The sequence below is a fragment of the Brassica oleracea genome, chromosome C4 (assembly GCF_000695525.1).
Source record: "Brassica oleracea var. oleracea cultivar TO1000 chromosome C4, BOL, whole genome shotgun sequence".
Taxonomy (NCBI): Eukaryota; Viridiplantae; Streptophyta; class Magnoliopsida; order Brassicales; family Brassicaceae; genus Brassica; species Brassica oleracea.
The window spans coordinates 43,149,574-43,161,821 of NC_027751.1; the positions used below are offsets into that span (position 1 = coordinate 43,149,574).

Below are 12,248 nucleotides of genomic sequence, written 5' to 3' on the forward strand. Positions count from 1 at the left end.
TTAAAACATGATGTAATGTTATTCCAACTCTGTGTAGACGTATTAGAAATCTATTTTTATTTTATAAACAAAGATAATCATTTAAAAGCAAAAAAAATATAAATAATCAACGCAATTCTATTAACACAATTATATTATAAATAAAGATAAAATATATGAAACAAATTACATTTTACAAATATATTTTTCAATAAAATTTTAAAAGGAAAATCTAAAGAAAGATAAATTTTTTAAGTCTTCTATAAAATAAAATACAAATATATGAAAATATGACATTTACTAAATATTGGTAATTTTTTTAAAAAACATTAAAGAAAATAAACTCGCGCTTTGAAAGCGCGGATCAAAATCTAGTATATTATTAATGCTGAATCCCTAATAGGATTCAGCCTTTGCATTTCTATCATAATTACAATGTCATGCCATTGACATTTAATTTTAATATATATTATTTATTTGAAATAAACAATTGAGTATTTCCTAATAATTCCATATTTTGTGAATGATATGCAATCTATACATTCCATTTAATTCAAACATTTAATATTCTAACCGTTAGTTATACTAGAATAAATTTTATCTAGTATATTTTTAAATTAAACGTAATTCTTTTCTAAATTGATATTACATAAATTCTCTAAATATATATATGCTTACAAAACTATTATTGTACATAAATCTTAACTGAAAATTTATAATTATTTTTAAATTAATATTTAAAGACTTTAAATAAAGTTGATTTTTCTAAACCAACCTATGATTAATGAGTAGACATTTTACAATTACTGATTTTCAGGTTATTTCATCGAATATACAAAATATTTATCAAGTAAAAACGAGTTTACCAAATAGATTTTTTATTTATGTTATGAACTAAGAAATGGATTACTAATTTTATCAACAAAAATAATTTTGCGTTTTGAAAAGCAGGTCAAAATCTAGTTTATATATTAAATATGAAATGTTGATGTATTAGATATGTGGGGGTGTAAAGATTATAACTAAATAAAAATCTATAGTATTAAAATGGAAGGATTCCTAAAAAATCTACTTATAAAAGGTTGTTGCACCTACTCATTAATATTTTTTTGGTTTTACCCTTATTTTCTCTAACTATACCATATCTATTAAGATACTTTGCTAACGTGTTGTTTCATTTAATTTTCTAGCGTAACATGTGGAATATTTGGTTTCCTTAAATACATGTCCTCATTTATTTTCTAGCGTATACAAAATATTACAAATTTAGTTTTTAAGAAATATGAATATAAAAGTCTGCAACTTAAAAAATACTAACAAACTTTTTCAAACCTTTAGAATATGAATATACACCTCAAATATATATTGTCAAAAAAATTATTATTTCTAATTTTTAATAAGATGATTTCTTGAATATAAAAATTGGATGCAGTTTATTTTTCAAATTTGTATTTTAATAAAATATTGCAAATATAAAAACGCAAGGAACAAATATCATTATTTTTGTTAAAGTAAAATTTTGTCAAAACATATTTTCGACGCTTTAAAATCGCCGATCAAATAGTTGATTCAGTTTTATATACTATTATAAAGTATATCCGAAATTTAATAATAATTTTTAAAAGTATTATAAGGTTTTTCTCGGTCTTTGTTAGGTCAACCGGTGTCGTTTCACTGGTTAATAACAAGTTTTTGGATTTTGTCAAACTTTGAATATATAAATAGGTTTTCATTAATCCAATATTTTAAGTATATTATTTGAATTTTTAAAATTCAGGTATCTGTTTGGTTCTCGGTTCGATTTATTTTTTTGTTCCAGAGATATATATGATTTGTTAGGTTATTTATGAAATTCAGTTAAATTGGTTTCGTTGTTTTCAGTTTGGTATAGCTATAGTTCCGGATAAATATGCTCAAACTATACATTATTTATAAAAAATTGATTTCAAAAGAATTTATTTGATTTCGAAAACAAATCTGCGATTTTTAAGCGCGGGTCAAAATCTAGTGTTTTTTTATAACACATGGGAAACTAGATTGTTACCAGACAAATAAGGTTCCTAACTAACTGTTTGATTCAAGAATATTTAAGTAAAAATGAATTCATTTACCTCGCTTCAAAGTACATCACAAGTAAGAAGTATGTGAAAGTGTAAGATTCCAAGCCCAAAGTTTGTCTTAATGCTAAGCATCTAGGGGCTTCAGCGGATGATCCGGGCTGTTCTCGGTATAAAAATACTTGGATGGAGGACGTGCTATGCAACAAATTTTGTATATTATAATATCCATAAAGCTTTTCACGTTTTCATTAGTAATTACTTATTCTTTGTATTAGAAGCCCATTAAGCCTTGAAATGATACACGATAAGTTCCATTACAATCGGCCCATTACCAAATTGACTTATTCGGCTTGTTAAGAGTAAATAGGTCGGTATAATTTAATTAAAAATAAAAAATATTAATAAAATATAAATTTACCAATTTCTTCTGATCACGCCTAGTTTCGTCGGTATCTCTTCGCATTAAAGCCCTAAATCTCCCAATTTCAATTGCGATAATTTTGTTCAGAGGGAAATCCACATCTGACGTTCTTCAGATTTGTACAAGGTAAGTTCTTATGCAGTTTCTTCGGTCGAATTTCTTAGTTGATTTTACCTTCTTTTTTTTCAATCAAAATCTGGAAATTGTAGTTCTGTGCTATGTGGGAGAAATTGATCTTCAGATCCTAGTTTTTAACTAATCGTTGTCATTTTTATTATATTGAATGCATCACTAAGTTTTTAGTTTATTTTTTTTTAACTTTTGTTTGCAGAAAACTAACATGAGATTTAGAAAAGGAAGCAGAGTTGAGGTTTTAAGCCTCAGAGAGACACCTTATGGCGCGTGGCGAACAGCCGAGATTCTTTCAGGCAATGGTCACACGTACAGCGTTCGATACTACTCGTTCGGGTTTGCAAAAGATGAGACATTGGAGGAGAGAGTTGCGAGGAAGATGATCAGGCCGTGTCCTCCGCTAATCGATGTATACAGGTGGGAATCTGGCGAACTAGTTGAGGTTCTTGATCACGTTTTCTGGAAACCCGCTACGGTCCTCAAGGAGTTGTCGGGACGATGCTACGTGGTTCGGTTACTTGGCGCCGCCGCGGTGGAACTTACGGTTCATAAAGTTAACCTCAGGGCTCGACAATCTTGGCGAGATGAAAGATGGTGTCTGATTGAAAAGGTATCTTGTTCTGTGAAGTCCTCTACGTTGACTGGTTCTGATGCAAACCAGAATCTAAAGACACGTAAGACGAGTGTTGTTTCTATAAGACTGGTGAAGAGACCTTCACCCTGTGAGTCTGCTGAATCATGCACGGGAACTCCTAAGAAGATGAGATTGACGGAGGAAGCTGCTGCTGCGAAGAATGGTTTCCGTCAAATGGTGAGGGTAAGATCAAAAAGGTTTAGTAGTGATGATACTAGTGATGCATGCTCGGTTGGTAGTTGTAGCCCTATTAGATATGATGAGTCAACTTCTTTTCTAGATGGTTCTTCTAGCCAAGACGCAGACTCTTGTAGTAGTGATGCAGAGTCTTCAAAAGGATGCAGACAAGAAGTGAGGAGGTCCTGTAGGCCTGAACTGTCCACATACCGGAGTACACTGGGGAAGCTATTTGCTCAAGGCCCACTAAACTGGGATCAGGAAGCATCACTAACGGATCTCCGACTTTCTCTTGATATATCAACTGATGAACATTTGATGGAGATAAGAAACCTAACGTCTTCTGCTGGTACAAGACAATAGTAAATTTTGTTAGTAATCAAATATTCTTTTTGATAATTAACAAATCTTATCTTCAGGTACTTCCCTGCAATGTGGAATCAGCTGTTACATATTTTTCTTTTCCAAGAGGGTTCTTATAGTGATCTGTATAGGCAACAGAATGGAAGAAAGTATGTATGGAAACTCCAATCCTTATTGTGATGTTCTTCTTCTTATAGTCAGCTTAATTTTCTTTGGTTATACTTTTGGGATAATGAACTATGAAATGTTACAGTATATATGCGTTAACATAAGTCATGTTTTGAGGATTGAGTTTTTTTTTTTTTTTTGTTGTCTTTCATTGATTTATGCTTTAGATTCTGTTGGATAAGCTGTTTGTATCTTCATTATTATTGGTTGGATTATGGAACTTCCCTACATTTTTTCAGGAACAGTGTAGCAATGCCGGGTGGTTGCAGATCTTGCTTCTAGAGATCTTTACTCAGATGCGTTGGTTTTACCTATCCGTGCAAAACACGACGCCCCTTCTTACTCAAATACATTAGTTAAATTGTACCGTCTTTTTCGTTTTGGTTATTCCAAACTGATCTGTTTCAGGTGTTGTTGGATCAACTCTGTTCAGAGGCACTTGATATGTTCCTGTTCTAAGGAGGAAATTCACGGTCTGGTTGGATAAGTTCGGTGATAACAAAGTCCATACCTGATAGACTATTGAGTTGTGCCAAATACTTACGACAATAGTCTTTTTAATCTTTCAGTAGGTGTGATTCTCATGATATCTCTTCTAAACACTCTGAATCCGGAGCTGTCCATTTTTGTTAGTTTGTGCCATGTTTACAACATTTAATAGAGGCTGATAAACAGGTGATGTAAACGTAATACGTTAAATGAAAAGATGGTGAGCTTTTAAGAAAATAAAATTTTGATAAGTTATACGGAAATTATTTACGAAAATTATGGTTGTCATTGCAGTGGCGAAGGTATGTTCAAGGGAGGGAGGTCAACTGACCCCTATGACTTTTTGGAAAGAAATAAAATTGCTTGAATATTTACAAAAATAAATAAATAAAATGTTTAAGACTAGATTATTGAACTCTCTAATATTTACAGAAAATCAATTGGAACCTAAGATTTTATTCTTTTTTAATTTTTATTTGAAGTAAAACGAAAACAATTCTTCTTCTAATCTAATAGTTCAAATCAATTTTTTTTTTCATTCTTCAATTATGTTTATAATCATTTAGTATTTTTATACTTTATTTTCTTTAATTCGATAATCAAATAATTTTAATTCTGACAAATAATTTGAGATATAGTTCATCTTTTTTTACATAAGCTTATAAATATTTAAAATATTGTATAATGATCCAAAACTATAATTTCTAGATGCTTTATAAATACTTATTTAATATTTAATTATATAAATTTATTTATATTTAATCATAAATTGATATTTCCGCTACTGTTGTTGTGCATTTTAAGTATAAAAGTTTTTCCGTAGTTTCAAAAGTCAACGAGAAAATATAATAAATAATTATCTCTTTGACCAAAAAAGACTACAAGAAAATTTAACGGACAACTGAAAACCGATATTTGTTTAATAGAAACTTCTAATTTCGTCGTATAAATAAAGAGTATCAACGCGAAAAAAGAAAGAAAAGATAAACTGAGTATTGCTAACTAACTACATTTGACGTCTTTCTTTCGCCGCCTCTAACGCCGACGAGAGCCACCGTGAAAAATCAACCAAACCAATGTCGCCTTCACAGTTCTCCTCACTGCCTCAGGACATCGTGTGGCAAGTCTTAGCCCGCGTGCCGAAACGCTCATACCCACTCCTCGCTTGCGCCTCCAAGAACTTCCGTCTTCTTGTTCGTTCGCCGGAGATTCACAAGATTCGCTCTCTCCTCCGCAAAGATTCCCTCTACATCTGCTTCATGGACAAAACCAACCGTCCCCAGACCCCACACTGGTTCACTCTCCGCAGAACCGAGAATAATCCGATAGAGAACGAGTACGTCTCCGTGGATCTTGCGTTTCCTGATCACGACGAGTCCAACGCCTCGATCATCGCATATGGCCCGGAGATTTTCTTTGTATGCGGAGCACACGTTCACTCATCAAACCTGTGGGTCTTTGACTCTCGCTCTGGACAGTTTCGCCGAGGACCAAGCATGAACGTGACTCGAATGTACAAAAGCGTGGGGTTAGTCGGGAGTAAGATATACGTTGTCGGAGGCAACATGGCCGGTGACATTCAAGCCGAGTCGTTTGACCTGAAGACGGAAACTTGGGAGCCAGCGCCGAGTCTTGAGGAAGAGATGACGTGGCTCTCGGCTGCCACGGTGTCATTAGACAGGAAGGTTTGTGCGTTGATGCTTGTTGGAGCCTGCGCTGTTTGCTACGATACTAGAGATGGTTCTTGTACGGAGTTCAAGATCAAAATCGAAGAGTGGTGGAAAACACGTGCGTGTGTGATCGACAATGTGCTCTACGTTTATTATGGTAGACTCGGGTTGATGTGGTATGACACTAAGATGAGGGTATGGAGATTGGTAACTGGTTTGGGTGATCTCAAGAAGGTTCGGTCTGTTGGAATGGTGGAATACTATGGAAAGTTGGCGGTTTTGTGGAAAGAACATAGTGGTGGTGCAACGAAGGAGATTTGGTGTAGGATGATTGGTTTGGAGAGGAGTGAAGATGGGATCAGTGGGACTGCAGAAGAGTCGTCTCAGCTTCTGGGGAGTGTTCCTCGTTGCTTTAGGTTGCACCGTGTTCTATCTGTTTCAGACTAGATTGAGCTAATTATTTTGATGGGATCTATGCTCTGTTTCTTTGTTTTCCTACACCTTTCCAGAGACTAAAAGAATATTGTTCTGTTTTTGTTAATGAGAACGAAGCTTGAAACGAGTTACAACGCATATGTTAACTTGTATGTCAAGTTTATTTGAACATGCAATGGTTTGAATATTTTGAGAAACCAAAACCCGAGAATATTAGGTTTGTTAATTAAGTTTTGTTTTGTTTTGGGGAACAGTTCAAGGTATCTTGGATATTTTCGGTTTTTGAATACAAAATACCTCAACCAAACATTATCAGTGGTTACTTTGGGATTATACATAGGGGTGTCAATTGGTTGGGCCACCCATGGGTTCACCCATTCAAAACAAACATGAGTGGGTGATGGTCATACCCAAATAACTTACGGTCTAACTGGGCTAAAGACTCACTTTACCCATGGGCTAACTGGTCCAAACCAAATGAGTGTTGGGCTGGCCCAAAACACTTAATTTCTAGGTTTCGACAATTTGGAGAAAATTGAAAATTCACGTTCTCTTCTTCTCTTCTCCCGTTCGACGATTCTCTTCTTCTCTTCCACCATTTCTCTTCTCCATTCCCAGATTTTCGTAGCCGCGAGTCCTCCCTTACGTCTTCCTTATGAATCAGTAACCTAGCTCTGAAACTTGCTTTAGCTGTCTTCTTCTGTGGTAAGTTTCGAACCATTCCTTTGTTTTCGATTGAAGTTTTCTCATCCAAATATATGTTTACTGAAACCTTTAAACTAAAACTCATTTTTGATTGAAGGTTTCTTTTCCTTGTAGAGGAGTCATCTGCATATAAGGAGGTTTAGCTCTGTCTCCATTTCTCCTCAGCGATTTCAAGTATGATTCTCAAGTTTTAGCTTTGATCTCGGGTTATGTGATGGTCATAACTTAATTTGATTGATTAAGTTGTGAAGCTTGTGGGATTTTGTTTGAGTAGGTTGTAGAGGAAGAAACTGAGATCTTATTGTTACTTTCTTTGTCATCGGAAAAAATCATTTTAAGCTTAAAGGTTGACTCTTTAGATCATGCAATATTTCTGTGAAATAATCAATTAAAACAAATGTCTTTGAGACTATTTCAATTTCAGTCTTATTTGAATATTTTTTTAAAAAAAAACATATTTGAATTTTTATTGCTGGATTTAAAAAAATTCTATAACTTTTATTTGCTATAAGTAAATAAGTTTATAAAATGAATTTACAAAAATTGATTATGAACAAAATTGAGCTATTTGCAAAAAAAAAACAATAATGGGTGGGTCTTGGGTTATTTTCAGTAGGCATGGGTTAACTTGGGTATGAGTGCTATTGGGTATGGGTATTATATGAGTGTGGGTATTTTTGGGTATGGGTGTTATATGGCCCAACTAGACACACCCATTTGGGTGTGGACCGCCCAATTGACAGCCCTGATTATACATAGCTAGTATGAATGGACTTGCTCAACAAGAAAAAAAGAAGCTAGTATGAATGGTATCCGATATGTTTTTTTGTCAACTTTATTACTGGGCCACAACGGGCCGGCCCAGATGGCTCATCAGCCTCATCGCAGGAGGCGCAGGTCGAACCCGAGATGCCTGGGAGATTGACGTGGTACGCAGACCACCTGTCCTAGAAGCTCCCGGAAGACCGAATCTCAAACATATTACAAGAACCAATCCAAAGAAATAAATATCCAAATGTGTTTTATATCTCTAGTACTGAAATATCCAAGATATTGAAAAATAATGGGTTCGAAGCGATTCTCAGATGTCTAAATGCGACATATTACAAAGGTTGAGACAAATTTTGTCTCTCCGTAACTCTAAAGGCATGAAGTATGATGTAAAACAAAGTTTCTAAGAATTGCTGAAAACTATAAGATATGTGCCAAAATTAAGTCATGGCATAACCAACCAAAAACAAGAAAAGCCGATGTTTCTTAATAATAGACAGATCAGATTTCAGTATAATACACATAGCTTTTGATTCAACTGTTGAATCGATCTCAAAGCAATTGCATTTGAAAGTTAACTCAACCTTTTATCTATTTGAAAAATAAACCATCTATTGGTGAAAAATTATCACCCGTTATTGAACTTCTGACGTGCATCTATGCACAATTCAGATCTTTAATTATTTATTTGTAGTCAATCGATTCCTTTAGTTTCAAATCGACCTAAAACCAAAAATAATCGATAAAGACTAAAATGGTCTAAAATACACATTTTGAGTCGATAAAGATTCAATACAAAGGTTAGAAACCGGCATAAACAAAGTTTGTCAATTCTCTTAGACAGACTTTTATATTTTCTCAAACATAACATTAAACCAAGACTAAAGTTTAAAATAGTAGGAACTGACATATATATCCTTCAAAACACCACTTTTACCATTACCAATTGTAAGTACATTTAAATGAACTAAACTCAGAAGTTACTTTCATTTGTTGACCTTCAGCTTAACAAACCAACCACTTTCACCCCTACAGCTCATAAAGCTATCCAAAATCACGGTCACTGACCTTTTTTATGATTGAATTGTGTAGTCTCATCGAGAGGGTACCGATTAAAAGATGTATAGACTCTAACCAATTCAAATTTCTAATCACACATAACATGTATTAATAGTATAAATAGAAGAGTGTCACCGAAAGAAAGAAAGAAAGATAAAAGAGTATTAATAGTTTAGATTTCATTGATCGGAATATCAGGTTGATTATATTATCTGGTTTCTAATGATAACATGTAAATGTTTTTGTGCGGACTTTAGAAAACATAAAAAGTTATAATATTTTTTTACCTACAAATCTAATTCTCTTTTTTTTTTTTTTCCGTCAAGGATTTTTTGATATTATATAAATGGGCCAAGCCCAGTCAAGAGCCGAAGCCCGATTACATAAAAACGACTAGAAGCCCAATAAACAACAACGGGCACAATGAAAACGCTAAACGGGTCTTCAGCCCAAACTCAGAAACCACGCGCCCCAAATGGAAAGCGCGTCTAGGAGGCTGGCTCAACACGTGGGGAGATCTGCTCCCTTAGCGCGTTACGCGTCGTCGCCGACTCGACTTAACCGCCTCCACCTTGACGCCACCGGAACAAGCACCAACGAAATCCTCGTTCGTCGGAGCTCAAGACCCGACAAGCCTCCAACGAACGCAAACCATTCTTCTCCGCACTGTCATCACACCGGAGAGTTCCATCGAAACTCGAGATCTCCTCCGACTTTAGAAACACTTCAAACCCTAGACACGCGAGCCCTGACCCATCTCTTTTCTTTTCATGAAAACCGTCACCTCGCCGGAGAGCATCATCTTCCACTGAGATCTCATCCGCCGTGACCCAAACCCACCATGACGACAACCACACCGACCATGAAACAAATCTAACCTAGTAACCTTTTCCTAAAGAACATCGGGATCCCAAATGGAAGCGCGGAACTTTGGTAGCCTCCGCTCTCCATAGCTGAAAGCCGGCGAAGACGAATCTGAAGAAGACTCTCTTCCCGGAAGCTCGAACCGGCGGCGGTGGAACTGCAGAAGCCTCCACCTCCCGGAAAATACCACAACTATACATGCAAGCCACTTTCTCCACCGTGGACCTCCCGACGAGCGCGTCTTAACTCCATAACCGAACCACCGTAAGAGATGAGGGCGGTGCCAGAGGTCGGACAAGGCGCTTGTTGACAGGACAGCGAAGAATAAGCGGAGGGGAACCATTACGACGAACAAAGAAAGACTCCGGCGCCGTCCGAGCACCGGACTCCAAAGTAGATCTAACTTCTCTCTCTTCTCTCTCTTCCCCTGTAAATAAAAATATACAATAAATAAATAATTTATTTATTTGTAGTCAATCGATTCTTTTTGTTTCGAATCGACCTAAACCGGGATAAAGACTAAAATATTCTAAAATGCACATTTTGACTTGATAAAAATTTAATACAAAGATTAGAAACTGGCATAAACAAAGTTTGTCAATTTTCTTAGACTTAGACTTTTATATGTTCTCAAACAAAACATTAAACCAAAAGTAATTAAAAAAAAGGTTTGAAATAGTAGGAACTCACATATCCTTCAAAACACAATTTTTACCATTACTAATTGTAAGTACATCAAAAAGAACTAAACTCAGAAATTACTTTCATGTAGTTGACCTTCAGCTTAACAAGCCAACCACTTTCACCCTACAGCTCATAACAGCTACCGAAAATCACGGTCACTGACTTCTTTTACGATTGAATTGTGCAGTCTCATCGATAGGGTATCGATTAAAAGATGTATAAACTCTTATCAATTCAAATTTCTAATCACACAAACATTATTAGTTTTGGTTTCTTTCTCCTCCATTTTCTCACTTTCTCACTCAATTTTTTTCCTATTTTGTAGGATATCATTTTTTTTCTTCTATTGACTGAGTTCACTTGAAAGGCTTCTACAGATGCAAATACTAATGAGAATTACGTAACAAAATTGCTCACTAATAATATAGAGCCAGTCCTAGGTTTTACAAGGTAAGAAACAATAAAAATTGTCATCTTTCCTTTAAGAAGTTGGTGTAGAAAAGTTTCGAACCCAATTTGTCTATGTCGTCTAGACCATTTTCTTAAACTTATACCATTAGTCAACTGTTCTCTTCTGTTTACAATGTTCAATAGAGGTTGATAAACAGGTGATGTAAACGTTATACATTAAATGAGAAGATGGTGACTTTTAAGAAAATAAAATTTCCATAAATTATACGGAAATTATTTATGAAACTATGATTGTCGACGGGATGAGGTAGCCCGCTTGGTGAAGGACTTTGGGGGCTAATTGTCATGCTCACGGGTTCGACGCCAGGCGGTGGCGAACTGCCCATCCATGTCACCCCCACGGATATGGACTTATGTTTTAGGACCCATTTGAATACCCGGAGAAAGAGTCTATCAGTGGACTACACCTCTACTTGGGGATTAGTCTGGGCCCCAAAGGTCTGGGATACCCCAGGTTAAACAAAAAAAAAAAAACTTATGATTGTCATTGCAATGGCGAATGAGGTCAACTGACCCTTGTGACTTTTTGGAAAACAAAATATTGCTTGAATGTTTACAATTTTTTTTATTAAAATGTTTAAGATTAGCTCATTGACCTCTCTAATATTTGTTGAAAATCAATTTGAGACTAAGATTTTTCAAATCAATTATATTTTTTTCACTCTTAAATGTATATGTTTCATAATCATTTAATATTTTTATGCTTTAGTTTCTCTTTTTCGATAATAAGATACTTTTATTTCTGATTAATGCTTTTAAATATATATTTTTTACATTATAATTTATAGATGTATCTATAAATACTTATTTTAATATTAAATAATTATATAAATTTAATCATAAATTGATATTAACTCTATAAAATATTATGGCTAGCTCCTCCACCGTTGTTGTGCATTTTAAGTAGTACATAACTTAGGTTCACCCCCTAGTGTGAAACTTTAAATTCACCCAATCCTTTAGGACCAATCAAAGTGACACATAGATTATTAATTAAAAAATATTAAATTAAATAAAAAATTGCTACAAAAAATAAAAACGCTAATTTTAACGACGCTAACGCTTCCAGCTAAACCCTAAACCCTAAATATTAATTTCTAAACCCTATACCCTAAATTGTAAACCCAAATCCAAACCCCTAAACCCAAACCCTATACCCTAAACCC

At 34.7% G+C, this 12,248-nt stretch overlaps 2 protein-coding genes across 4 annotated transcripts; both read left to right on the top strand.

Moving 5' to 3' along the window:
• The first annotated feature begins 2,465 nt into the window (after positions 1-2,465).
• LOC106336697 lies at positions 2,466-4,678 on the top strand. 3 transcript variants are annotated; one of them, XR_001268883.1, is made up of 5 exons: positions 2,466-2,586; positions 2,792-3,752; positions 3,823-3,915; positions 4,174-4,421; positions 4,504-4,678. XR_001268883.1 is itself a non-coding variant. In XM_013775615.1 (4 exons), exons 2-4 carry the CDS (start codon positions 2,801-2,803, stop codon positions 4,182-4,184), a joined length of 1,056 nt encoding a protein of 351 aa, XP_013631069.1. In that variant the 5' UTR covers positions 2,466-2,586; positions 2,792-2,800; the 3' UTR covers positions 4,185-4,678. The 3 variants fall into 3 exon arrangements, 1 of the variants encoding a protein (XP_013631069.1); XR_001268884.1 differs by lacking the exon at positions 4,504-4,678 and having other exon boundaries at positions 2,792-3,409; positions 3,507-3,752; positions 4,174-4,477; XM_013775615.1 differs by having other exon boundaries at positions 4,174-4,678.
• A 725-nt stretch (positions 4,679-5,403) lies between these two features.
• LOC106340936 (F-box/kelch-repeat protein At2g44630-like) lies at positions 5,404-6,585 on the top strand. Its single transcript, XM_013779760.1, has one exon. It carries the CDS (start codon positions 5,500-5,502, stop codon positions 6,538-6,540), a length of 1,041 nt encoding a protein of 346 aa, XP_013635214.1. The 5' UTR covers positions 5,404-5,499; the 3' UTR covers positions 6,541-6,585.
• The last annotated feature ends 5,663 nt before the right edge of the window (positions 6,586-12,248 follow it).

Excerpts from the sequence above, each read along its gene's own strand:
- LOC106336697 (XM_013775615.1), top strand. The coding sequence starts at position 2,801 with ATGAGATTTAGAAAAGGAAGCAGAGTTGAGGTTTTAAGCCTCAGAGAG. Across the intron at positions 3,753-3,822 it reads AAACCTAACGTCTTCTGCTG|GTACTTCCCTGCAATGTGGA; the intron begins GTACAAGACAAT and ends TCTTATCTTCAG.
- LOC106340936 (XM_013779760.1), top strand. The coding sequence starts at position 5,500 with ATGTCGCCTTCACAGTTCTCCTCACTGCCTCAGGACATCGTGTGGCAA.